The sequence below is a fragment of the Lontra canadensis genome, unplaced genomic scaffold, assembly GCF_010015895.1.
Source record: "Lontra canadensis isolate GAN:19392208 unplaced genomic scaffold, GSC_riverotter_1.0 scaffold122, whole genome shotgun sequence".
Lineage (NCBI taxonomy): Eukaryota > Metazoa > Chordata > Mammalia > Carnivora > Mustelidae > Lontra > Lontra canadensis.
The window spans coordinates 738,078-764,675 of NW_022631116.1; the positions used below are offsets into that span (position 1 = coordinate 738,078).

The 26,598-nt window shown below is 51.8% G+C and overlaps 1 protein-coding gene across 1 annotated transcript in view; it reads left to right on the forward strand.

Annotated features, from left to right (window-relative positions):
* Nucleotides 1-8,412: 8,412 nt before the first annotated feature.
* LOC116857303 (heparan sulfate glucosamine 3-O-sulfotransferase 3B1) overlaps nucleotides 8,413-26,598 on the forward strand; it is a 36,552-nt gene continuing 18,366 nt past the window's right edge. The window contains exon 1 of the mRNA XM_032841271.1: nucleotides 8,413-9,431. Within this exon, the coding sequence (XP_032697162.1) occupies nucleotides 8,878-9,431 (554 nt within the window). The 5' untranslated portion in view covers nucleotides 8,413-8,877. The remainder of the gene's footprint in view (nucleotides 9,432-26,598) is intronic.

Genomic DNA, 26,598 nt, shown 5'->3' on the forward strand with positions numbered 1-26,598 from the left:
AAAGGAATGACCTATCCAGCCATGAAAATCAGGGAGAATTCTTGAATGCACATTGCTAAGTGAAAGGATCCAACCTAAAACAGCAACGTTGTGTGATTCTAACTCTACAATGTTCTGGAAAAAACAAAACTATGGAGAAAGCAAAAAGGTCAGCGGTTACCAGGGGCTCGAGAGGAGGGAGGGAGGAGTAGATGGATGTGTTTCAGGCAGTGAAATTTTCTGTACGGCACCAAAATGGTGGGTACTTGTCGCCACACATTTGTCAAAACCCACTGAATATGTAACACAAAGCATGTTATACCCTGATTTACACAATAATAATGCATCGATATTGATTCATCAGAGGAAACCAATGTACCAGCTATTAATCTAATCAAATTAACACTAGCTATTAATCTTAGGGGAAAGTGTGGGTAGAAGTGGTGTTGAGGAGTTGGATGGGAGCTCTGTACTTTCTACTCAGTTTTTCCGTCAATCCAAGAGTGCTCTAAAAAATAAAGCCTATTAACGAAATAAAAGTGAGCAGTAAGAATAATAATTCTGAAACTCTCAAAAATTTACAATGACGAAATATTATGAGTGCAATGCTTCCGAAAAACAAGTGAGGTCAAAGAATAGATTTGATGTTCCCGATAAACTAGCTTTCCTCCCAAAGGGGTAAGAACCTGGTCATCGCAGCCAACCCAGATGTCTCTGGAGGGCAGTCTGAGCTCCAGAGCTTTCTGTGAGGTCAGCAAAGGACATTGCACCTGCAGCAAAGCTGGACATCTTCCTCTGCCCAAGCCTGCTCTCCTCTCCCCAACAGGTGTTGGTCCCAAGGAACTCCCTCCTAAACATCCAGTATACTCGTCCTTCCCTAGCTACATATTCTCAGCTGATACCCTTGAAGGGCATGAGCTCAGGGAGAAAAATTAGACAACGAAGGTATGCCAATAAGCAGTGAAAAAAATTGGAGCTGCCAAGTAAAACATAGACAGTGACTGAGATAAAGTATACGGGAGGTGTGTTAAATTCCAAAATGGATACCACCACCAAAGAATGAACTAGCAAAATTCTATGCCAGTAGAAAACAGAACATGTATAAAATTCGAAGTGGAAAAAAAATATGCAACTCAGGAGTTTTATACCCAGACACATTTTTTCTTCAAGTCTAAAAAGGCAATGGGTAGACATTCTCAAGGTGTCAAAAAGTACTGCAGTCATGAACACTTTCAAAACATCAGCATTAGCCAATTACTCCATCAATTCCAATCAGCAGTAATATGTATCAAAAATTAAACTCTCGGGGTGCCTGAGTGGCTCAGTGAGTTAAGTGTCTAATTGTTGGTTTCCACTTGGGCGGTGATCTCATGGGTCCTGGGACTGAGCCTCACATCAGGTTCCACGCTCAGCATCGGGTCTGCTTGAAGATTCTCTCCCTCTGCCCTTCCCCCCACCCTCCCTCTCCCTCTCTCCAATAAATAAATAAAACTTTAAAAAAAAAGAAGCTTTCAGATTTCTTGGCTCCACTGAGTCACATAAAAATAAAACGAAAACAGACGATTTATGGAATTGCTATTAAGTATCAAATTATCAACTTGGCAAAGTAAAATAAAGTATACATTAGTTAACTTCTTTTTAAGTTACAGAGGTGAAAACAAGGATGTGTGCTAACTTACTCATGTTTCAAAGCAAGGAGTGAATAAATAAATATCGTCTCTAAAATACGTAGTTTAAAAAAATGATTCCGGGGCACCTGGGTGGCTCAGTGGGTTGGGCCGCTGCCTTCGGCTCGGGTCATGATCTCAGGGTCCTGGGACTGAGTCCCGCATTGGGCTCTCTGCTCGGCAGGGTGTCTGCTTCCTCCTCTCTCTCTGCCTGCCTCTCTGCCTACTTGTGATCTCTGTCTGTCAAATAAATAAATAAAATCTTTTAAAAAAATGATTCCAAATGCATGCATTTTCTTTTCTTAATTTCAGAGATGCGTTTTAGGAAACCACAGTCTCAGAAATAAAGAAATATTTATTACTTCAATAATTCCTTACTTTTAAATTGAAGTTATCTGTAGTTAGCATTGTATTTATTTATTTATTTATTTATTTTAAATATTTTATTTATTTGACAGACAGAGATCACAAGTAGTCAGAGAGGCAGGCAGAGAGAGAGGGGGAAGCAGGCTACCTGCTGAGCAGAGAGTCCGATGTGGGGCACGATCCCAGGACCCTGAGATCATGACCTGAGCTGAAGGCAGAGGCTTAACCCACTGAGCCACCCAGGTGCCCCTGTAGTTAGCATTTAAACACACACACACACACACACACACACACACACATACAAACACACACACACACACACACAAACAGATATGGATGGATCCCCCATATTTTGGCAGAACATGACTATTTAGTGCCCGCCTTAGATGCTCCCCCCCAAAAGCAGGGTAACATATACTTGTATTTGCATAAAATATTTAGCAGGGGTGGTGGCCTCTGGGGAGTGTGACTTGCGGTTTGGGGTCAGAGAGTCATACCTGCCTTGGCATTCCTTACAAATTTGATATTTTCAGGGTTTGTATAAATGTTTCCATCATTTAAAAGAAGAAACCAGCATAATAATGAAGACAGAACACATGAGAAAGTGGAAACTCTATGTGTGTTTGGCTTTGAAGAAGAGAAAAAAAAAACTAAGAGTGTGTCTGGATGCTTTTTTTTTTTTTTAAGATTTTACTTATTTATTTGTCAGAGAGAGAGAGAGAGCAAGCACAGGCAGACAGAGTGGCAGGCAGAGGCAGAGGGAGAAGCAGGCTCCCTGCCGAGCAAGGCGTCCGATTTGGGACTCAATCCCAGGACGCTGGGATCATGACCTGAGCAGAAGGCAGCCACTCAACCAACTGAGCCACCCAGGTGTCCCAGGATGTTTTTTTTTTTTTTTTTAAAGATGTTATTTTTTTTTTTGGGGGAGAGGGGGGGGGGGGCAGAGGGAGAGGGAAAAGCAGACTCCTGCTGAGTAGGGAGCCCAAGGTGGGGCTTGATCCCCGGACCCTGATATCATGACCTGAGCCAAAGGCAGCCGCCTAACGGACTGAGCCACCCAGGTGCTCTCTGATGCCGATGTGAACCATAGCATAGAAAGAGAGGGACACAGGTTGGGTTGCATGGTTTGTGTATAGGATGTTTTTGAAGGAGTGCTCTTGGGATCGATACAGGTGGAAGGAAGGTGCAATGTCTTTTGCCGACCCCATAGGATTGCCCTCTGGAGCTGTCTGGATTGGCTGGGATGACCAGGTCTCTACCCCTGCACGTGTCACTGGATGGGGGGCTCCCCTGGGAAGAGGTGGGATGGGTCGTTCATCTAGGGGCTCTCTACTGCAGTTGTCTGCAGCCCCAGAGGGGCTGGAGACACACCAGCAGATGGGGCAGTGGGTCCTTTACTCACAGCAGCTGTGGGGTCCTGACGGTGTCCACTACAAGAGAGGCTGTTGCCTCCGGCAAGGGGATGGGAGAAACATCCTTGAGGAAGGAACGGCTGAGATCCAGAGCAACAGTGGGGTCACTCAGTGCCGGGTTTGCTTGCAGCTTCCTTCATTGTGACAAGAGGGAAGAAGGGGGTTGGGGTGGGTGTTAGTCAGTGCAGAGGTTTGGTGGAGAGGTGTAGACAGTTCCCTACTAGCATCAACGTTCTCAAAGAAGGTTAGAGAAATGCTGTCTCTTGGCAAAGTGGGCCTCCTGGAGACACTTAGGAGAGTTGCAGATGCCTTTGATGTGACCGCAGTAAGTTTGCAGAGGGCAAATTCACCTCCATGGGAAGATTTCCTCCAGCAACTCAGGAGCTCAGGCCAGAAAGGTTGAAGGCAGGATTGGCCTTGGAGGATTTCCATTGCTAGGAGAGTACAGTGGAGGAAGAGAGGGAGCAAAGGTGTGTGCAGGAGAAAAGCACAAAGGCAGGCAGTGGAACTGGGGCTCAGAAGGGTTGTGTAACTTTCTCAAAGTCACACAGCCAGTAAATGGTTGGGAACCAGATTAGGGAAAGTAATGCACCTCTGATGTATGGTATTCAGGGACCTGGCAGGAAAGATGACATACCCCAGTTGAGTAATTTGAGGGGAGTGTAATAATTTGAGGAAGACAGAACACACAGGAACAGCACTGTGCCTGGGCCCCCTAGTAGGTGATGGGGACAGCCATGCCAGGACCCAGCGACAGCATGGCTGCGTGGAGAGGGCCTCCCTGTCACGTCCAGGGAGGGAAGCAGCCAGACTCTGATGGTCCAGCCAAGAGGGAGCACGGGCTTGAGGACCCCTGCCTCAGTTTCCCCACCATTCCCTGCCCCAGTGTTCCCTGGAGGACAAGGAAACCTCCAGGCTCGGAGCAAGGTACGTTGAGAAATCAGCGCACAACCTTGACTTCTCCGGACACAGGTCACCGAACCAGTCAGGGCATCCAACTTCTTCTTCGCTGTAGGATAAGAGCAATCACCATCTGTGATTTGCAGAGCTCTTCCAGCAGCCGGCGCTTTACGTCCTTGACCCGCCGTCTGTCAATCACCCCAGCGTCCTCGGTTGGATCCCACCGAGGCTGGACCAATACGCGCTCCAGTAGGCCCAGTGGGAGCGCAGCGCTGGGAAAGGATTCCTACCTCTGGCGAAGCCCTCCAGCCACTCTTACTGGAAATTTCGAACCCCGCCTGCGCCTGGCCAAGCGGCTGCCTCAGGCCTGGGCAGGTGCACGCCTCTGGCAGGTAGCTCCCCGCGCGCAGAGCGGCGCCCTCCATCCCCGGAGGAGATGGGGGTGCTGTGGCCGCCTAGACACCCGGAGACCTGGGAGGCCATGGAAGCTCCGGGGGGCACCAGGAGGCGCCGCAGCAGCCCAAGCGGAGGGGAAAGTCTCCTGCCCCGAGGGCGGGGTGACCTGCCGGCCGCAGCAGCCCGCGATCTTCTCTTCCCGCCGCTCGGCGGCTGTCAGAGCGCCCCCTGGCGGGCGGGCATCGGAGGCGCGGCGGCGACCGGGCTTCGAGCCTCCCGCCGCCCGGAGGAGGAGGAAGCAGGGGGCTTGCAGCTGCAAACCCCCGGGAGGCCACCACGCTGCGGTGCGGGGGTGGGATGGGGGGGGCCGAGGGAGGGGAGGAAGGTCCGAGTTCCGGTGCCGGCCCCGCAGGGAGCAGCGGTGGGGCACCGACCCGGGAGGCTGTGGGTCACGAGGAGGAGCTGGCAGGGGGGCTGCGGAGGCCTCCCTTCCCGAGGCCAGGAGCAGAGAAACTTCAGGCGGAAGGTACCGCGGCGATCTGATGGCGCAAGTCCCCTCTTTTACAGACGGGGAATTTTAGGGCCCGGGAATGACCCTCCTGGGTCACCTGGCGGGCCGTTGTTAGCAGGACCTTGGGAAAGAGGACAAGGGACTGCCCCCAATCCCCCGTACTTCTGCGGCCGGGTTAGAACCCTCAGAGGCCCCAGGTGAGCCCCCCCCCCCCATTAGGTAATCCCAAAGAAACCAACCAAAATAAAACATGAACCTTACTAGGTTGCTCAAATTGAAGTTGTTCCTTTCCAGGTTTTCCGAATGCAAATATTTTGCATAATTTGACCAAGGGTTAAACCTTTCTCCAGTTGTGAGCGGCGGCGCTTTGCTGCTGGCCTGGATCGGGCGTGGGGGACCCCCAGCACTGATGAACAGTATTTAAGGACAGGAAGCTCAAACTGGGTTCACGGTCAGCTTTGCCACCAGCTCTGAGCAGGGGTGAGACTCGGGTTCCGCATCTGCAGAATGGGAGCATGGAATAGCTGGCGTTGGCCCAGGGCAGAGCCTCTGGCAGCAGCCAGGCATGGGGGTTTTGGGCTCATTCCGAGCCCAGTGGACCAACCAGCCAAGTGGACTAAAGGGTCAAAGCGGCGGGTAACAGCCCAAGCGCTGCTCAAGCCGCGGATGACCCGCCGACCTCGGGCGGCTGGGGGCACCGAGAATTCCCGCTTTGTTCTGGTGGGGATTGAATGCGCGCCGGGTGGACGCGGGCGGCCACTTGGCTCTGGGGTGCTCAGCTCTGCGGAACACTCCGGGCAATTTCCGATGCCCACGTTTTTGCTTCCACTCCCTCCTTTCACCGCCGGAAAAGAGCCCTAAATATATCCGGCGGCTTGGATTTGTAATCCTTTACTTTTGTTTTACACTGGGCTTCTCTAGCCCACAGGACAGAGACCATTTTTATTAGGAGTATCAAAATCCTTAAAAAAAAAAAAAAACCCACATACAAAACTATGATTCCCACCCAACCAGGCCTGAAGTTTGCCACACCGGGGAGCCAAACACAAATCATAAACCCCTATCACCCCCTCCCCCAAATCTTCAAAAATCTTCATAGCCCCCTCAACAATAGGAACTCATTAAAGACACACCCTTTGGAGGCACTATTTCCTTCTTTCATTTCCAAAGTAAAGGGGTCGGGCTAGTGCTCAGAAACGCATTCTCGTGTTTTCGAAGTTTAAGTAAGTTAATAATTAACTAATGAAATGTAAAATTGAGGGCGAATAAGTCACTTTTGCATAACAAATACAACATCCCAGCGGCAGGGGTAAAGAAAAGCTGGAAAGCCCCCCTGCGAACAGAAAAGACGCAGGAGAACCCTCTACCTTGATTATTGCCCCCTCAGCAGTTGTAGGAAAATGTCCTGGGCGCAAGGTAGTTGCAAAGGGGTGGCGCGGGGTATAGCCGGGGCGCGTCGGTCCCACGGTGGCCTCTGGGTTGTCTGAACCCTCTCTGGTCATCGCTGTCTCCCACTGGCACTTTTTCGAAGCAGAGGTGCGCTCTATAAGGGCAGGCTGGCTTTTTCAGTGTGCTCCAGACAGAGGGGAATTGGCCTCGGGGTAGGGCTGCGGGGCCTCGGGACACTTGGGGACATTTACTGAGAAGCGAAGGCTAGTCTCGGACAGCGGGCAGAAGGGCAAGGGCTCAGGTCGGTTCGTGCAGGGTTGCGCGGACGGGGAAATGCAGCGTGGGCGGCGGCTCTCGGTGAGTCACCTCAGGGGGCGACACTCAGCCCCGGGGGCCCCGCTGGGGTCGGAATCGGAAGGAACATTGTGTCCCGGAAAGGCGCGAAGCCGGGCGTTGGAGGCCCCCTGGCCCCACCGGAGCGGGGTTGCGGGCGCTGAAAACTTTCTGAGCGCTCCTGGAATGAACTTGAGCATCCTGAGCTTCTGAACCGCGAAGGCCAGGGCAACAGTGCGGCGGCAAGAGGCACCCCTCGCCGGCGCTTCCGCCGGGAGGGTTTACAGCTCGTCGGAAGCTTGGCCCTCCCGCCACGAAGGTCCTTTTGCAGAAACCTGGGGGAGAGCAACTAACACTGGATTTTGACTTAAATAAGTGCAACTCCCCGATCAGTCTGCTGCAAGTTGACTTTGACTTTAAAAGAAAAATCGGTGGGAAAGAAACACCTTATCATTAGTGTAACAGGTCAGCAAACCTAACTGGCTCCTAGATGAAGGCGAATGCAGTGTTGGCTTTAATATGTATTCAAGGAAAGGGGAGGCGAGAACATTCTCTTAAGCCTGACGTCCCCAACAAACATATCCGGACAGAACTTGCTACACGTGACTTTCACACTCTCTTTCCACCACGAAGCTTCCTACCAGACTGTCTCTCACTTAATTTCTTCCTTCGCTCCTCCGACCTTTCCGGGCGGTTTGGGAAGGTAAGGGAAGATTTTTCCCCAGGACAGTTTACACCGGTCTCGGTTAACCCGCAGCCCGAAAGAGATCAACCCCTGACAAAGAAGAAGAAAGAAAAACTTAAAAAAAAAAAAAAAAAGTCGAAGGCCATTTACAGACTTTCCACTTAAACTTCCTAAAGCGGTGCCTGTCCCGGAAGACCCCGCCCCCTCCGAGTCCCTGGCGTGGGATGGTCGGGTCTGGGGGCTGCAGGCGTCTCTGGCCTTGACTCTCGCTCTTCCAACCCCCTTCCTTCCCAGTGTACAACACACACATACACACACACACACATCACAAGCCCGCCAGCGAAACATCTGGATCTGGGCTCGAGTCCCCGACACAGGGCAACTACACGGCAAGACTGGCTCCTGCGGAGCCAGCGCAGAAATGCGCGCGGGAGCGCGAGCGCACCACAGCACCACTCAGCGGGATCAGACCTCTCCCAGCGCTCTGTCAATCGAGCATCCTTCCGACCATCTGCTCCTGTCACCAGCCCCTGTCACCAGCCCCTGTCACCAGCCCCTGGCTCCGCCCTCACCGAGTCCGCCCCGTAGCCCGCAGCCAATAGCAACCTCCGACCTCTCTCCACCGTCCCAAACCCTTTCCACACCCCCACGTTCCGGGAGCCGGTTGGCTGCTGAACGCTCAGCGGAGCGCCCGCAGTCACAGGGCGTTCCGGGTTTCTGATAGGCGGAGCGGCCCGTCACTCCGGAAGGCCGGGCCCGCCCACCCCACCTCTGTCTCTGGCTCTCTTCCTGCGCAGTTCTTCGCTGCCTCCGCGGGGAAGTGCCGGGGCTGCTACCCGGGCTCAGTGTGCAGGCCGGCGAGAAGGCAGCCCCGGAGAGCGGCCGCGCGGTGTACGCGGTCCGGAGTGAGCAGGGAGCGGGGGTGCGGCGTTCTCTTGCTGGAGCAGGAGCAGCTCCTCTGCCAGCAGTTGCCGCCACCCCGACTTTCGTTCCAGTTCAGGCTCCTCCCGGGCAACATGTCAAAAGCCGCCACCGCTACAGCTGCCGCCGCCACCTGGGGAAGAGTAGCAGCAGCGGCGGCGGCGGCGGCGGCAGCAGCGGCGGCAGCGGGCGTGCGGGGGCAATAAACCGAACCCCGCGGGCGTCCTGCGGGCCAGGGAACCCTCTCCGCGCTCACAGCTCCGGCGGGCCCCGCGCCATGTGCTGAGCCATGTCCCTCGCCGCGCCCCCGGGCTGCGCATGGGGCAGCGCCTGAGCGGCGGCCGATCCTGCCTCGATGTCCCCGGCTGGCTCCTGCCGCAGCCGCCGCCGTCCCCGCCACCGGTGAGGAGGAAGCTCGCGCTGCTCTTCGCCATGCTCTGCATCTGGCTCTACATGTTTCTTTACTCGTGCGCCGGCTCCTGCGCGGCCGCGCCGGGGCTGCAGCTGCTGGGCTCGGGGTCCCGCGCCGCCCACGCCCCGCCAGCCCTGGCCCCAGGTCCCGATGGGACTACCCCCAGGCTGCCGTTCCAGGCGGTGCCGGCCACCCCGCCGGTTGCGGGCAAGGAGCCGGCCGAGGGCGCCGCGAGCCAGGAGGAGCAGAGTCCCGAGACGCCAGACTCCCCCAGCTCCATCTCCAGCTTCTTTAGTGGATCCGGGAGCAAGCAGCTGCCGCAGGCCATCATCATTGGCGTGAAGAAGGGCGGCACGCGGGCGCTGCTCGAGTTCCTGCGCGTGCACCCCGATGTGCGCGCCGTGGGCGCCGAGCCCCACTTTTTCGACCGCAGCTACGACAAGGGCCTCGCTTGGTACCGGTGAGTTTCCCTACCGCGGCTGGGGCTAAGGGCCGGGGAGGCAGAAGAGGGAGACGTGGCATGTGCTAGGGAAGTGACAGGGGTACAGCCGCCGACCACCGGGCGCGGAGAGGGGCAGACAGGAATAACGCACGGCGCCCGGAATCCCGCCCCAGCGTGGTACGGGGTGCGCGCGGCTCCGCTCTCTCCACAACCCGTAGAAACTTCTCGAGGAGCTCTGGCGGCCCCGTGGCCCACGGTGCCCTTAGAATTAGTCGAAGAAGGGGGCTAGCCACTGGGATGGCGCTCAAGGAAGCGCGCAGTCCTCTCACTGTGGCCGTTTCGCAAACGAATCGATCCAGTGTGGCTTGTATTTAATGTTTCCTCTCGGAGCCCCGGGACGTTCTGCGCCCAGTCGGTCACAGTCTCCACCCTAGACCAACTTCAGCAGCTTCTGCTCCCCAGATGGGGATGGGGGTGGGAGAGACGGCGTCTGTAAACTTTTTTCCTACAGTCCTCCTCCTTGCTGGAACCCGAAGAGGGTTAGATCCGCCTGGCTGGCGGGCAGCTTGGGCTCGGGAGGGTGAGCCGGGCGGGTGGCCCTGCGCCGCCTCCGCCTGGCCCACGGGCGGACGGGCTGACCCGCGGGCGGCGCGGAGCGTGGAGCGGTGCTGGTCCCTGTCGGGCAAAGGCGCGCACTGCAGCCGGCGGGAGCGGCGCGCAGCTTTGAAGGCTCCAGGACGCCTCGGGCTCAGCTCGCTGGTTTCCTCCTCCTGGGCCTGGGTGCCGGGAGAGCGCGGGTAGGGACCCCGTGTCCGCGGGCCCTGTACACGTCGGGGCCCTTGGAATGTAAGGGGCTTATTGGTTGGGAAATGTGCGTTGCTCCGGGATCGGGGCTTCCAGAAGCTCCGGGATTGGAGTTCCAAAAGGACAGCGGCCCTCAGGGTCATTCATAATCACGACCTCTGCCCAACGCTTTCCAAAGCTACCGACATTTGGGGTGAGCTTCTGGGTTGACCGAGCTTCCGGTGGGGCCCGGATGGGCAAGGGGGTCCACACTCCGGACTTCGGAAACTTGGTCGCCTCCCAGGGGCCCCGGCCAACGGCCCCCACCCGTTCTCTCTGGCCCTCAACCCCAACCCTCCCAAGTAGGACTCCATCAAGTCCCCCGGCAGGCACTTTCCAGGCCCGAGCTGCTCGGGACTTCGGGAAACAAAAGAGAAAAGTCGAACCGAACCCCATTCCCTGCTCCCATCCCCCCTTTTAGGCCCCGGGAGAGATAAAAGGGGGCTGACCCAGCGGATTAAAATCGCTCTCTTCCCAGCCTCGTCCTCTCCCTCCCTTTTGTCCTTAATGTTTTTATTATTGTCAGGAGTTGCCTATGTTTCGAGGTTTAGCCAGCCGTGACAGTCACGCTTCCCACCGTTCCCGGGCCATGGACACCGGCTGTTTAAGAATGGGGGCTCGGGAGTCGCGACGTCTGGATTCACATCCCGGCTCTGGCGGCTTGCTGGTGGCGCCGAGCCTCAGTGCTCCTGTCTGTGCAGTGAGGATCCTGTGGTTCCCACCCGGCGGAGAGGAGTGCGCCAGTGCGCTCGGGTGCCTGGCTGGCACGTGGGGGCCTCTCCGATTGTTACCCGGGCCACGAAGGGCATTGTTGTTATTATTTCTTCCTTCTCCCACCTCTTCCACCGGGATGAGGGTCCTGGGGGCCGGGGTGGCAGGCTATAAGGCGCGCCCTTCCAGGGGGAATCCACCAGAGGCCAGAGGCAACCCGGGCTGTTCGTAGATGAGAAAACTAGGGGCCTGTTTGGGAGGAACTGGCAGGGGAGAGCGCTGGATCCGTCAAGTCGGGCAGTCGTAGAAGCACCTGGGGCAGGCTATGGAAATCCCCACGGGAAGATTCACTACGGCTCTTAGGCGGCCGCGCGCCACCTGCTAAGTTCCTGTTGATTGACTCAAAACTGCTCAAGAAAGAAAGAAGCCGCCCTGGAAAGCCTCGCCGCGCGCCTGCAGCGGGGAGCGCAGCCGGGGAGCTTCGGGCGGGACTCCGCGCCCGCGGACTGCCCTGCGAGCGCGGCGCCCGGCTGCTGCACTTCGGGGAGGCGGGAGGCTCGTGGTCTTCCCTGGTCAACCTCCCCCACCCACCCAGGCGGAGGGGGCCGTACCGAAGGTGCGAGGAGGCCTAGGGCCGGCGGCGCTCACCCTGCGGACCGGGTGACGGGCGGGGCAAACCGGACACCCAGCACCTCGCCCCCACGCGCCGCGATCCCGGGCTATCCCAACGGCGCCCGGCGGGACCGCAGGTTTAGCGGATGTTTTTCAGGGAGAGGGAAAAAAGTCTTCCAAAATGCCATCTGCTTACTTAATTTTTTAATTGATTTAGAATATTCTGGATGTCTGGGCCAACGTGTGGACTCAATTATTTTGAAGGCAGCCGTTTTAATTTTGAGCAGACCCCACCGGGAAGGGATACGCCTGTCCCAGAACGCTTTTCCGAAAATCCCGTGCCCTGGGGAGAAGCGCTCGCCCTGGCTGGAGCTCTCTGGGCTCAGCCCAAGCCCTGCTGCTCGAGGGGAGGTGTGCGCTCCATTGTAGCTCCCGCTGCGTCCGCACAGTCAGGCCGCAGACTGGAGCCGAGTATAAATAATAATTAACCGGCGAGCGCTGCAGTTCGGAAACGTGGTTAAAACAAGTCCTCAGAACCAGAGCAGAGGAGAGAGGGGAGACATTTTAGAGGCATTTAGACATTCTGGAGGCGTTAAGAAACTATGGGCACGGATGGCTGAATCCGATAGGCAGGCTGACAGTCTGCAGGAGAAAAGGGCTTGGCTGCGTCTGAGCAAGTCGTTAAGGGGTTTAATCCGTGGGTACACGGTCCTGTTAAGTGGTCTCACCCGTAAACCCAGGGCCTGGGCATATTTGCATCAAGTCTTAGAGCTTGTTAGTAGCTCTTTCCACTTGGCATCAGGAGACACGATCGGTCGGAACACAGAGGGGATTGGGGTGGGATCGGAGCCTCCCGGCGTGGAGACAGGGAGCTGACCTTGCCTCCCGCCAGGAATCACACGCTTTTCGGCTGCCTTACCTGCTACAAAAATCTGAGGTGCTAATGGATGTGTTTCATCTGCCGGGGACCCGATTTTGTTTAGTCTGGGATTAAGACGCGTGTCGGTTTTGTTTTCTTGTTGTTTTTTGTTTTTGTTTTTTTTTTCCTAGTTTATTATCCAGCTCGCTTTTTCTTTCTCTGATCAGGCCTCCCAAACTTAACAGGTGTTTAAAGGACCCCACGGAGTAGCCCTTCCCTTTCTGTGTCATGGTTGTGAAGGGAGCACTGGTTCAGGAAACCCTTACATAGGCCAGGCCTGGAGAAAGCACCCACCCCTTACATTTAGGCTCTGAATATGGGTTTAACCTTTGAATTTAAAATGAAATATGTACTTTCTTTAATCGGTTTCTCTTCTTGATTTGGCTTAAGTATAGTAGATTTTCATGAATTTTAATGACCCCAGTTTGGGAATTAAGTTAGCTAAATATTGTGTGATATTTTTTTTTTTTTTTTGTAATATAAAGAAATGTGCCTTAGGACAGTGGCAAAACTCCTTCCCCCACCTTGACTCCTCTTTCCATTTTTGGCTGTACAAAATAAGCTGACACTTCAATGCTGTGGCCACATTAAAAAAAAAGTGTAGTGTGTGGGTGGTTTAATGATGTTGATAGCTAACACTTACTGAATGTTTTCCCTATGTGCCAGGCACTGTTTCAAGTTTTACAGGATTAGCAAATTTAATCCTCATTACAGTCCTGTGAAGTAGGTACTTTTACAGGCAAAGAAACACAGGCACAGAGAGGTTAAGCAAGTGGCCCAAGGACTCAGAGCCTGAAAGTGGCAAGGCTTATACATAGTTACCCAGGTTGTCCTGGTCCAGAGGTCACGCTGTGCTGTGCTGTCTCGCTTAAAGTGACCCAAGCATGATGTTGGTCACATCTGAGGAGTTGAAAATGGGGTTTGGTTTGAAAGAGTTAGCGTTTTCTGTTTTCACCTCCCGTGACCTTGGTCTGGATTGCTCATTTTGTCAATTTTAAGAGTATCCACTCCAGAAGAGGCCAGCTACTCCATCCAAAGGTGACTGATAACTAGAGTAAGGGTAATGACATCACTACAGAAGTTTAATTTCTCTGCTGCATAGGACAGTTGGAGTCAATGGAGTCATTAAAATGACAAAAATATCACTGAAATATAAAGAAAGAGAAAACATAGGGAGTGTCCCTACTGAGAGCCAATTTATTCTTTTCCATTTGCCTTTTTTAAGGCTGGGGAGGTATGTGGAGAGGACATAGGGTTAACTAAGATGTTACAGAACTTCTTGGAATGAATTTATTCATTTAAAAAAAAAATACAGTGCCCCAAATCAACACTGAAAACGTGTACTCATTAACCAGAAGGTAGTTGTAACTAACACTTGGAGCAGATTTCTTTAGAATTAGATTCTAAAACCCAGTCATTTAAGAAATCTCTCTTGAAAGCCAGTAGCTGGAAGTAGTAACTTTTCCTGCATTTTCAATTTAACAAATGCTGAGAAAACTAATGTCTCCCGTGTTTTCCCTCTGCTGGTTCTGAAAACCTGATGGCAAGGACTGCTTCTGTCTTCACCGAGGGAAATTTAAGATCCGATCTGATTGGAGATAATCCTTTTTGAAGTAATTTGCACTTTCTCAGTCCTGGAGTTTAAACCAAATATGCAACTCACTTCAATCTGTTGGGTGAAGATCAAAAAATTTGCATTTATATGCAACAATTTGAAATACAAACCATCATGTTACAAAGCTGTCAAGATTTATTAGCAAGACAGTGTAGCATGTGTTGAACTCTGGTTTTAATTAGGCACCTAAATTAGACCATAAAATGGTTGATTAATCTTTTACAAGTTGAGGGGAAAATATAACATAAATTAACCTAATCATAAGTGTTTTCCCAGATGTTCTGAGTTAATAAAATAGTCAATATCTAATAGCAACCTATTTGTTTTAGATAAATACAATGCTTAAAAATATAAAATAAATTACCCTTAGCTTTCAAGTGATACAGCATTAATGAACAGGTCTCTAAAAAAATTTAGCCTATGTCTTAAGAAATGTCGACGTAAGATACTAGAATTAGGAATTAAATGTTGACTAAACTAGATTTTGCCTTTTTAAAGGAGCCATGAGTATTAAAAACTTATTATTTAATACAGACTAATACTTATAAAGACATTATCCCAGCTAAAGTTGGACTGTTTGAGGCTTTTTTAAGTGCTCTGTCACAGCCATTTTTCTAGTTTGGTGTTTTGTTTTCGTTTGAAGAAAACCTTTTTGAGATCTAGAAAAATCAGTATGTCACAAAACTTCATTCCAAGTACGTATGCTGGTTTACCTTTTTGTTAAAACATGTTGTAGGCTTTAAGGTTTTCTGATTGCAGAAATTGACCCTTTTAATCACTTTCATTATTTAGAATTAAAAGCGTACCAGGAATTTTTAAAAAATCAACAACAACACAACCCCACCAGCCAGCTAGTGTTACGAATCAGGGTACTGGCATTTATTTTGAGCTCAGAACTGAAATACGTGACCAAGATTGCTTGCTGACTGCTCTCTCTGTCAGGAGTTTCTCAATACTTTATGTCCTCACTCTATGAACATGGAAATTAAGTTGATTGACAGAAACACAAAATGTCTACTCCAAAGGCAGAACATAATGAGCATTTCTTTTGCTGTGAATAGAGTTAGTTTCCAAATAGGGCGCTACCTCTCTCATTTAACAGTGGGTGATTTCAGACACTAAGGGAAATTGCAGTCCTAGGCTGTTGGGATAGTCAGGAATCCCAGTAAAATGAATTCCCCAAGTATGTGGCATATTTTCAAGGGTAATGAATACAATATGCTGCCTACCTCAAATGAAAACATTTACCATGACCGAAAAGAAATGAGATACTGATATCTTTGAAAGCTACTTGTAAGTAGAGCATGAAGCTTTTTCTAATACTTAAAACATTACCTTGTTAGAAATCCCCTATTGCTCTCAAACTACCAAACTAAAACTAACACCAAATAAAACTTGTGTTAGCGTAGATGGGTATTTTTTCTCCCCTGAATTTAGACTTGGGAGCAAGGACCAGGCTGATTACATGATAATAAATAATTTTCATTGCGGCCAAGAGGCATGTGTTAAGATACCGCTAATGCAAATAAAATCCCCCATTAATTTTTTCGCATAGGTAGGTTATTAATTTCCTTCATATCTGTATCTTAAATTCCTTAAATAGGTATTTTTGTGACTTGAAACATATTAAAAATAGTGTAAGTTACGGAGTCATTCAAAAAATTTTACCTCATTGCATCGTGGGTGAAACGTGTCAATAGTGACGCTGTGGTTCACAGACTTTGCTCGCCTCCCCAAAAGAGCTGGTTTTAAAAACTGTGACTGTGGATCTGGTTAGAGAGGGACTACCAGAGAGGAATTTGTTTTCTACTCCCATTGTAAAAGTACGTATATATAAAAAAAAAAATGTATGTACATACATATGTTCACTGTGACTTTAAGTTGATACATTTGTTCTGGAACAGATAAGCTCTTGGGATAAAATACTTCTCTTCTAAATATAGCAAATATGTTAAAAGAAGACTCTGCTTTAACTTCCAGTCGGTTGTATTTCAGCCCAAGCTAGGTTATTTCTTGCCAAAGGATCAGTACTTTTGAACACTTTTGACTGGGGGGCTTAGAATTCAGAATCCCCCCACCCCCGTCTCCCCCAAATCTCTGTCCCACGGTCCTCAGTATGGTTACACTTGCTCAGAAGCCTGTACAATGCTGAAAGATGGTTCTGGGCAGTGTGAAGCTTGGGGCAACAAATGGGAGAATGGGGGGGAAGACAAGTGAGAAGCAGCAGATTTCCAAAGCACGCGCTTGACTGAATGGCTGAGAGGCAGGAGGGAAGGGTCTGGTGGTGACAGAAGCGTCCAACATGTCCCCACACAGGCCCCCGGCGCGGCCACGTGTCCGTCCCCTTCGGGGAGCCGGAGGAGCGCTCGCCTGGACCTGGCGCCCCGGAAGGTGGCCGAGCGCGCGGCCAGTGGCCGAGAAAATGGCTCCGCGGCTGGGATCAGTCCCTGCGTCGCGTGGGATCACCACATCTGGTCCAGGACCGCTGAGCCCCGGAGACAGATGGCGGGGCTTCCCGGGGCGGGGGCGGGGCCGGGGCCGGCGGCCGGGCCGGGGCTGCCCTTCCGCCCCCGGGTCGCCGCCTGAAGCCACGTGACCAGCCCGAGCGCCCGACTCCGGCCTCACCTGTTGGCAAGTCCCGCCTGGCTAGGCGGCCTGCGCCCGCGGGGGGCGGTGCTGGGGGCCAGCCCCGCGCTGATTAGTCAGAGCGGTTTCCAGGAGACCAATGGCGTTCCGCCTGCGCGACGGCCCCGCCCAGAAGGGGCTGGCGGAGCCGGGGCGGGCGGGCTCTCGCCTCAGCCCGGTAACCCTCGGGTGGAGTTAAGCTCGTGCTGCCTGGAGTGGCGCCGGCTGATGGGTTTACTCTCCTCCTTTCTTTCTCTTCGCTGAAACCTGCACAATTCCCCCATGCCTTCTGCAGGGGAGGTGTGTCTGCTCGAAATGTTTGCCTCCGCCGGGTAGAGTTTGGGGGCAGGGTCGGCCTCGCCCTCCCTGAATCCCTGGCTGTTGGGGTGCGGGCCGGAATGAATGAGTTCTTGGAGTCCGGCAAGGAAACCCTCTGTTAACGGGTGTGGAGGGAGGGGGACGTGGCTCGCGAGGAGGAGAATCCGTAGAGTCCGTTTTTCAGCAAGCACGTGTTTTCTCTTTCATTCTTCCCCGCCCCTCACCCTTTTTTCTCTGGGGGGAGGCCCTCAGCTCCTGGGTTCACCGCTTCTGTGACGCCTGCCTGGGATGCCAGTCAGCGGATTCAGTGGACACTCCAAACTAGCTTTAGTTCCAGGAATGGGGCCCGTTAAGTGTCAGGATGAAGACAAAAAGTGGAAACGGCCTCGGGTGGGGAGGAGAGGAAGGAAAAGGAAACGACAGATCAGACAGATGACTCTCACACCCCTTTCTGATTCCTGGACTGATGAGACCAGGTGGCTTGCCACCCCCACTCCCACCTCCCCCAACACTTTCGCCGCCGCTCCCCACGTGCCCCTTGAGGCCTCACACTCCCTGGTCGCCCTCCTTCCAGCAGCACCCTCCACCTCGTCCCCTCAGTCCAGCAGCTGCCCCCTACCCACAGGGGGTTGGAATGGCTCCTCTTGGACAGCCCCGGAGGGCCCTTCTGCTCCCCTATCCTGCAGGTGGGCACTTACAAGCCTTCTTCAGTGCAGTGGAAAATGAAATGACAGCCGTTTTACATTGTGCACTGGGATGTCTGTTATGGGTGTGGATGAGACCCCTTTTGTGGGGGGGGGGGGTTGCAAAGGTCCAGGTGATGACCTGTATTAAAAAGGGTAGGAAGTCACATAGGACAGTGCTCTTGGCTGCAGGAAAGCTGGAATAAATTCAGGATTTGGGTCTTCTGTCCGTTGAACTAATCTCCCTGGGGAGAAGACACACTAAGACAATTAGAGAACAGTCTTGCAGCCCCAGACCACTCCTGGTGCCTTCCCCCCAGCTGAAAGGCCTCTCCCTCCCCCTGCTCGCTCTCTAAGGTTGGAAGCTAGTCCTGGCTCAGCTCAGCCATTCCTCTGGCTGTGCTGTTCCTGGGGTCCCTGGTGCCCTCCAGGCTGATTGTTACAGAGTCTCCAGACACTTAGCATATGCTTGGGCTGCCAGTTAACGCAGATACACAAAGAAGTAAACATCCTGTTCCCAGCCTGAGCTTTTATCAAAGCCCCAAGTGGGTGCGTGGGTGTGTGGGGGAGGGGTGGGCACAGAGAGTACGTTTCGGGAGCTGATCACTACTTTGTTACTGACTTGAAACACTCAAACGGAGCTAGTGAAGGGTGACCATTTTAAGTCTTTTTCTGCAGTCAGTGAATAATGAATATGCCCTTACAAATCATGCTGACCTGTTTTCTTCACTCACCTAATAAGGATTTACTGAGCACTTACTTTTAAGAAAAATATAGAGACGTTTTAGGATCACAGCAAAATGGAGCAGAAAGAGAGTTCCCGTTTGCCATGTCCTCCCACATGCCCAGTCTCCCCGCCCCACCTCCCCCCACCCCCCGCCCCGCGCCCTACGGCGACCAGAACCGTCAATTTGTTACCGCTGATGAACCCAGGTAACTCGGCATCCTCCTCCAAAGTCTGTAGCTTACACAGGGACTTAGACAGTTTGCAACATTGCTTTTGATGTTGCACGTTTTGAGTTTTGACAAAGGTATAACGACCTGCATCTGTCTTTGTAATGTCCTACGGAATAATACCACTGCCCTAAAAAATACCCTGCTTGAGCACTTTTTTTAAAATCAGGTGCTATGCTGGGCAGCAGCTGAAGTACTCAGGAAGTACAAGAGACACAAACTTGGCCACAAGAGGCCTGTGTTAGTCCGTGAACTAAAAATAAATAAATAAATAAAATAAAAAAATAAAAAAAAATCCACAGGCTCAAAGACTGCAGAGCAATCGAAGCACCAATTTGAAAAAAAAAAAAAAATCACGAGTCCAATTCTAAAAACCCTTTGAAGGAAGGAAGATATCACAGGAAGCTTGTGATAAAATGGTGCAAATTAAGAAATGTGATTTTGTATTTTATGTTCCAGGAGCTCTCTGAAGAGAGCTAAGGAGATAAGGAGAGGGAATATCAGTTACTATGTGATGCAATAGGAAAGAAAAAAAAAAGCTCAGCCTTAGTGAGTGAGAGCCTGTTGTGTGCTGGGAGTGATGCTTCCTGTGTGATTTCCCCCACATTGTGGAGGAGGAAAGGGAAGCTTTCGAAGATTGCCTAAGGTCATACAGCTGGATCTGTAGGTGGCTCAGCCCCTTGAACCCACAGCCTCCCAGGGGCCCTGCAAACGCCACATCTTGGAGCTCCCATGCACGGCTGAAATCCGACCTGGTGTTCCTTCTGGACCAGGGCAAGCAGTCTCTTTCATTATTTCTTCCCCCTGCCCCAAGCCTAAGACTTCTCCACATAAAGCTGTGCCCAGGGTTATGTTTTTCCTTCTCTTTCTGTCCCCATGCCTACTTTTCCTTCTGCTGCTCACAGCCACTGCTCAGCCTCGTCTTGGCTGGAAGGACATCTGTGTTGATGGGTGGCATTCTGTAGGTTTGTCACGGGTGCACCCGGCATCTCTTTTCACCCCCTTCCTAGCCCCCCAGCCCACAGCTCGGACTCCAGAGGTGAGATCTATATGTTAGATGCTGCTTTTCGGACCCCAGCCTCCTTCAGTTTCTTCATTTACCAACCTGTTCTCCTTCACCTGTTCCTCGAAGCTGCCCACAGCCCTCCCACCCCCCACCATGCTGCCCCCATTCTGTTCCCAGGATCACCCCAAAACTCTCCCTCTCTCTGGACTTTTGCTTCCCCTCTGCGTTCTCTGACACCCTAACTGTCATTCTCCCGGTCAGTGGAGACATCCTGCTTTGTCCTGTCCCCAGCAGCCATGCAGGAGAAGGTCTCCCCATAAAGCAGACTTGGCCCACGCTGAGTTTTTGCCCTTGTCCAAGAACTTGGCTCCTACCCTGCAGCTCGTTAGCTGTTGGGGTCGCCTCCGCTTACCAGTGCCAAGACCCACTGTGCACGCGGGAATTCTGGACGGCATCTTCCTTCAAGCACCGATTCACAGAACTCCTTCCACACAGGTGGAAACTCCAGAGAGATCGTGGCACTTGTAGGATTACTCTTTGCTTCAGTATTCCTTCTCAACCTGGCCTGATTTTGTACTTCAAGACTTCCCTCCAGCACTTGTGAGAAGTGGTGCGTTCTTTCTTTCGTGCGTTCTTTGAAGAAGATCCCAGGCACCGTATTATTTTTTCTATAAATCTGGCTCTTTTCATTGCTGTTGTTCAGATTCTGATTTCACGTACCCATAAGAAAGTGTAGGAAGCAGAAGCATGTGGCCTGATGCATGCTCGTAAAGTCAACATCCTGGAGTAACTGCAGTTTAAGAATTCCAGAAGCCACTGTCGTGCTCCCTTCTGGTCCCTGTACCAAGGATAATGACCCTCCTCTTACGTTTCACCACTCCTCAGACTAGTTTTGCCTGTTGTTGAACTTAATATAAATAAAACCTCGGAGTGAATACTTGCAAAAAAACCCTGTAAATTCATTGCCGATATTGATGGATTCAGAAGTTTCACAAACAAATCCAGATTTTCTGCTTTTAGGATCTGATGGTCCTCATGGTAACAGGTGGCTTAGAGCTAGAAAGAAGCTGCACCTGTGAATGGGGGCATATTCTCTTCCATTTGACACAGTCCCCACTGCTCCTTATTGTCTCCCACTTGGCCAGCTTCACTCATTTGTTACCTGCCTTGTTCTGGGCCATGTCCGTGCCAGACAGAGTGGGAGCTGCAGACTGTCCCCTTCCCTGGCTCTTCCCCCTCTTTTTCAGGTATGTATTATTTCAGGATTAAATTTCCTCCATCTAGTTCATCATGGGCATTCTTAGATTTTGGCATCAGCTTTTCCCTACTTGACTTGGTTTTCATTGTACCCCGCTATAAAAATTTTGGGAGAGGCTGCACCGTGCTCTGCCCACTGGGACCCTTTGAAATCAGCATCACGATCCTAAAGTCTGTTTGAATGACATGCTTCTACTTAGGAAAATGTTTCTGGTCCTTTAACTGTCTCTTCCATGTGCCCTGCCCCCCCGCATAGTTGGGGTCTCATCCTTTTGCTACCAGACTTTGTGACCCACATGTACAATGGAGATGAGCCCATCCGTGTTTGCTAACTGGTGTGGGACCATGTTTTCCCAGTCTGTTGTGGGCCGATGTGTTGTCCTACTTTGTGTGATGAGCACAGAGCTCATACCTTGTGCAATAGTCACACTGGTCTATAGCCCATTGAGAGTTCACTGATCTCTGTGATCAACACTGTGGGTGTTGCGGCAATGCAGATGACTTACAACAGCTTTAAATGCTGGCTCTTGGGTTGTATGTTTATCTTGAGGACAGTTTGTAGGTCGCTTGCCCACCACACTTGGAGAAGTATTGTCTCAAGTGTCTTTAGTGAACAGAAAGTTCTAGAAAGATCAATAGGTGATGTGTTGGGAAAATGATTTTGTGTTAGCATATTAAAGGCCCCGAGAAGTCCTACAGGCAAAAAACCAACAACAACAACAACAACAAAACCCAGGACAGAACAAAAATCCTATTCAGGTTCTCAAACCTGGTATTTCCCCTTGAGTACAGAATCCCGTTTTCTTTCAATATTGACTGATCACCCGTGGCGCGGTGTTTGTCCTGATGCCACTTTGGGGTACGTTAGTAGAGCAGGGCTCCAGGGTTTCTCAAGTTTTGGAGTTGGCCATCTCCCTGACCCTGTGCTCTTTCTCTCCATCTTTAGCCTTTGCAACAAACAAGCTGCTCCTCATGGCAAGGTAGACTCCCTCCTTCTCCCACTTGTGAAGTTGTCTCATACCTAATGCATGGGCATCCCCCTAACCCTGCTTTCCCCTCGGGGTGACTGGGTGATTGTGCAGAAGAAGTAAAGAGAAAGGGGGCTCGCGGTGAATTGGGGACCCTGGGCAGAAAGGCACTGAAGCTGAGGCCTGGGGAAGCCGACTTGCTCCTGAGGATTTCGAGTTGGGTCTTGTTGCTGGCTTCCTTAGAAGGCTTCCCCTGGCTGGTGTTCCCCCAGCAGCCTAATTGCTGGTTCAGAGTTCTTCCAAGAAGCTCCTGTCTGCTTTCAAAGGTAAGCGCTCTATCTCTGTGGCACTTGATGGTGCTGGAGAAAGGGTGAAGCCTTCCTCCAACCTGCCTGACTCGTGCAGTCCTTCTGTTCTGTGTTTATCATCCCACAGAAAGGATCTCTCCCCCCACACAGGTCTCCAGCAGATACAATGTTCACTGCTTCAGATCACACATTGGCAGCCTTGAGCTGCAAAAGACACCAATTGCTTTCCCCCCTTTTAAAAAATCTCCCACCCCCCTTTTTCTTTCTTAAACATGCATTTTCCCTTTTGTTGTCTGGGGCCAAGGGGGAACACTTAGAAGTGTTCTTTAGACACACAGCGCCGGAAACGAAGGAAACTTTCAGATTAGGTGTCTCTGGGAAAGGAGGCAAGTGGAACCTTTTTACAGCGAGATGGGGGGGATTAATTTACCTGTTTGTACAAAACTTAAGTTACAGGGGTATCTGGATTTCCCCTCCAAGCACTCTAAACTTGCCAGAATGATCTTACTATCTTCTGATACACTTAGCATCGACTCCTCGTGTTGCGTGAAATTCTAACACCTGTTTGAACGGCTCCCTCACCTCTGCCCTGAGCTCTTGCTTACAGGGGCGATGCTTGGCAAGGAGCTTTTCACATGGTCTGGAAGCAGGCGGTTTCACACCAGAGTGGGGTCCCCTGTTGCATGTACCTGATCAGCTTTTCACGCTTATCTCACTTCCCTTCCTATAAAGTTACGTATCTTTTAGCGAGATATTTAATACCCATCTTACTCTCATTCTGTGGGGCCTTCTGAAAATCAGGCAGTAAAGGCAGAGCAGACTTATTGCTAAGTCACGGCCAGGGCATCTCGACGTGTCTGTCTAGCATGGCTGCTGGGATGTTGTGGCTGCCACTCATTCGTTCGTGATTTGATTTTATGCACCAGACAGATTTTGATCACGGGAAATGGGTTGAGCAGTCTAAAAGCATTTGGGGAAAAGAAGGTGTTAAGCTGTTGTCAGGAGCCTTATAATCTTGGTGAGCTGAGAGAAGGGGACCCGAAGAGAGGCCACCACTGAGCTGGGCTTTGAAGCATGGATAGGAGTTTTCTGACCCATCGTCTCAGAAAGCAGATTAAAAGTGTTCAGGGCAGAATAGCACTGTGGGAAAGGCCGAGAGAGGATTGGTAAAGCATTGGTGGAGCAGATGTGTTGGGGCCTGGGAGAGGAGGCTGGCTCAGAAGTTGAATGTTCATTGTCCTCTAGCAGGTCGAGAGAGGACCGTGTCTGGTTCCTGGCTGCAGGCTTTCCCAAAGTGATGGGAGTCCCCTCCCATCACCCACTGGGGAAGTTTGGGAGCCATCAGTGGTACCTGCGGGGCTTAGTTAAGTGTCTGCCTTCAGCTCAGGTCATGATCTCAGGATCCTGCCCTACATTGGGCTCCCTGCTCAGCGGGGAGTCTGCTTCTCTGCACCTCCCTGTGCTTCTGCTTTCTTGCACTTTTGTCTCAAATAGATAAATAAAATCTTTAAAAAAAAAAAAAAAGGTGACTGTAGTTATCCATCAGGTGTGGCTTAAGGATTGCATTTCCCTTGGGGGGCAGAAGAGGAGGCACAGGAGAGCCCAGGTGGGGCGGGGGCAGGGGCGGGGAGTGCTCCTGGTTAGGGGGTTGCCTGCGTGAGGGCGAGGGGCCCTGGACCCCAGGCCTTTCTGCTCCTCTCCTTCCCCCGTTTCCCTCATGTGCGGTTATTCTTAGCGTTGTGTTTGCCTCCCGGCCCAGCTGGAAACACCAGGACAGAAGGAACCGCGGCTTTTATGTGCTCTGTAAGAAGGGCATTCGCGCGGGGGAGCACGCGTGCCAGCTTCCCGAGGACTCGGGCTTTTGTTCATTTTGAGGTCTTTGATCAAAAGAGCCACCTCATCTTCCCCAGATGGTGTCTTTCGGGGATGTCAGTTGCGGGGGCGGGGAGGGGACAGGCACCTCCCCTACAGGTGTCTGTCATCTGTGCTTGCTCAGTCTCCAGACCTGGCACGGGAGCGCGGGGTGTGCACCCAGCAGCAGCAGACAGCAGCAGCAGACAGCAGAGGCCCGGCTGCGGGGAAAGGTGTTCCCCGAGCGATTGCACTGTTGGGGTCCAGTGGTGGGCGTAGGTCCTGAACGGCGGCCCCCCTCACGGTCCACATGTGAGCGCCATAAAGAAGTGCCCCGCCGCTGGGCGCATGTCAGTTACATCCTGATGGGGATTCAGTGCTGGTTCACATCGATCCTAAAATCCTGTGGCTTCTCTGTGCTCAGTGGAGTGTATCTAGGGGAGCCCATGTTCGCATACCACAAAGGATTGTGTCCACTGGATACCAGCAACAGACGGGGAGTTGGGGAGGATTTCACTTAGTTCTGGGTGTCCCGGTAATGGGAACGCCCTGCTGGTGTTGCTTTGGTTCCTTATGGCTGCATCGGGTTTATTAATGTATTGGACCATCTTTTTCGTGCCAGATTCCGGGGCTGCCAAGATCCATTCATTTCACAGATAGGTTTTGCCTGTGTATCGTGTCCATAGTCCCCGATCCTGTCCTCGTGTGGTTTATATTCTACCATGGAGATGGCACAGTAAACGAAGAACAAGAAAACTAACAAGAGAAGGCTGCCACTGATAAGAACCATGAAGAAAAATCAGAGTAGAACAGAGCATCATCGGACGGCTAGTGGGGAGGAAAGATCTACATGAGGCAGGAGGCCTTTTTTGAGGAGTAGAGGCCTGAGTGAAGAGAAGGGATATCCGAGGGCCCAGGGGATGGGAGCGTGCCCCCAGAGAAGGCATTGTGACCACAGTGAGGAGATCAAAGGAAGTGGGAGGAGAGGATGGAGGAGAAGCTCTTTATGTTCTTAATGTATTCTTAGCGTGAAAGGATGCCAGTGGGGGCTCTGTGAATGGAGGGATCTGACCTACTTTTTAGAAAAACCCTGACCACTTAGTGGAGACTGCCATAGAGCGTTGAGGGGGGAAGGCAGGGGTGGAGATGGCCCAGTAGGCCTTGAAATATGCAGAAAGGGAGGGATGGTTAAGGCCGAAAAATATTGCAAGGGAAGACCTGTTCTGGGTGGCAGGAGGGTCTCCACTGGGAAGGTGGGCTTCCAAAAGGAGGGGACACCCTAGTAAGGTTTTGATGGATGAATAGGAGTTCGTGGGCAGACCCTGTGGGGACGGGGGACTTCTTGGCAAAAGGAATAAATGTGAAAAGGCAAGGAGGTCTACCTGAAAAGGTGTGGTCGATGCAGGGAAGGATGAGCAGAGGAGAAATGTAAACAAGGTAGGACAGCAGCAGGGGGGTCAAGGTCTTTGGTAAGTGAGCCTTTTTCAGCTCTTGTCTTTAAAGTGAAATTAGCACAGCGTATCTATTACACCTATGTTATCCCGCCCCCTCTCTCTCTCTCTCTCAAGTATTTCAGCTAGAAAGGGGGATTTACAAGATGCCCCTGAGTGGCCTTAACAGGAATTGCTTTTGCTAGTGATGAGGAAAGATGCCACGGGGGTGGGGGGAAGGGAAGCAAGTGCTGGAGATCCTCTCAGGATGTGTTCGAGACCCGTGTCCTCTAAGCTGCTTGCTTTTCACTTGTCTGGATGGAGCCTTTCATTAGGGTAAAGCCTAAAGCCATGTAATTAGAAATTCCACTGCTCAGCTCTTAGGACCTACAACAGAACGGCTCCATGGACGCTCAGCCCCAGCTTTCTTAGAAGCTGAGCAGGGCCAGGCTGCTCGAGTTGCCAAGATGCCAAACCCCGTAATTAAGAGGTGGCTTTGCAGGCACACACCTGTTCTGAATGTGCAATTAGGGCCTGTCGCCCTTCTTACTAGAGCTTGTACCTACCTCTGCACCAACCACTCAGAGGGGCTGCGGGGGTGTCTGTATGGGTTTATGGGTCCCGTGTCCCCTAACTCTTTCCATATCCACAGCCACCTTTCCTTTCTTCCTTTCTCATCCTGTACTCTCTTTTCTGCTTTTTTGTTTGTTTGGTTTTTGTTTTTCCTGGATGCCAGGTTTCTGATCATTTCCTCCCAAGCCATCTCTTCTGTAATTTTACCCAGAGCCACCCGGGTTTACTGCGCCTTTATCTGCAAACCAAAGTAAGAAAGTCTTGCAGCTTTTGGTGTTGGTGGTTTTTCTTAGGGTTCAGGAAGGAAATGGCGAAGAAGAAGGGGACCAGCTCGGAGGCCCGGGTGGAGGAGGGTGGTGCTTGGGGGGAAAGCCTTTGGTGGTGGGGTTTTTCAACCCAGGATCGTTCAGCAGATACTTTGCAATCTGCATTCCTGGTGGGTAGCCAGGGTAATTTAATTTCCAGCTGAGAGGCTACTCCCCGTATGATGGTAATCTCAGATAGTTAATGAG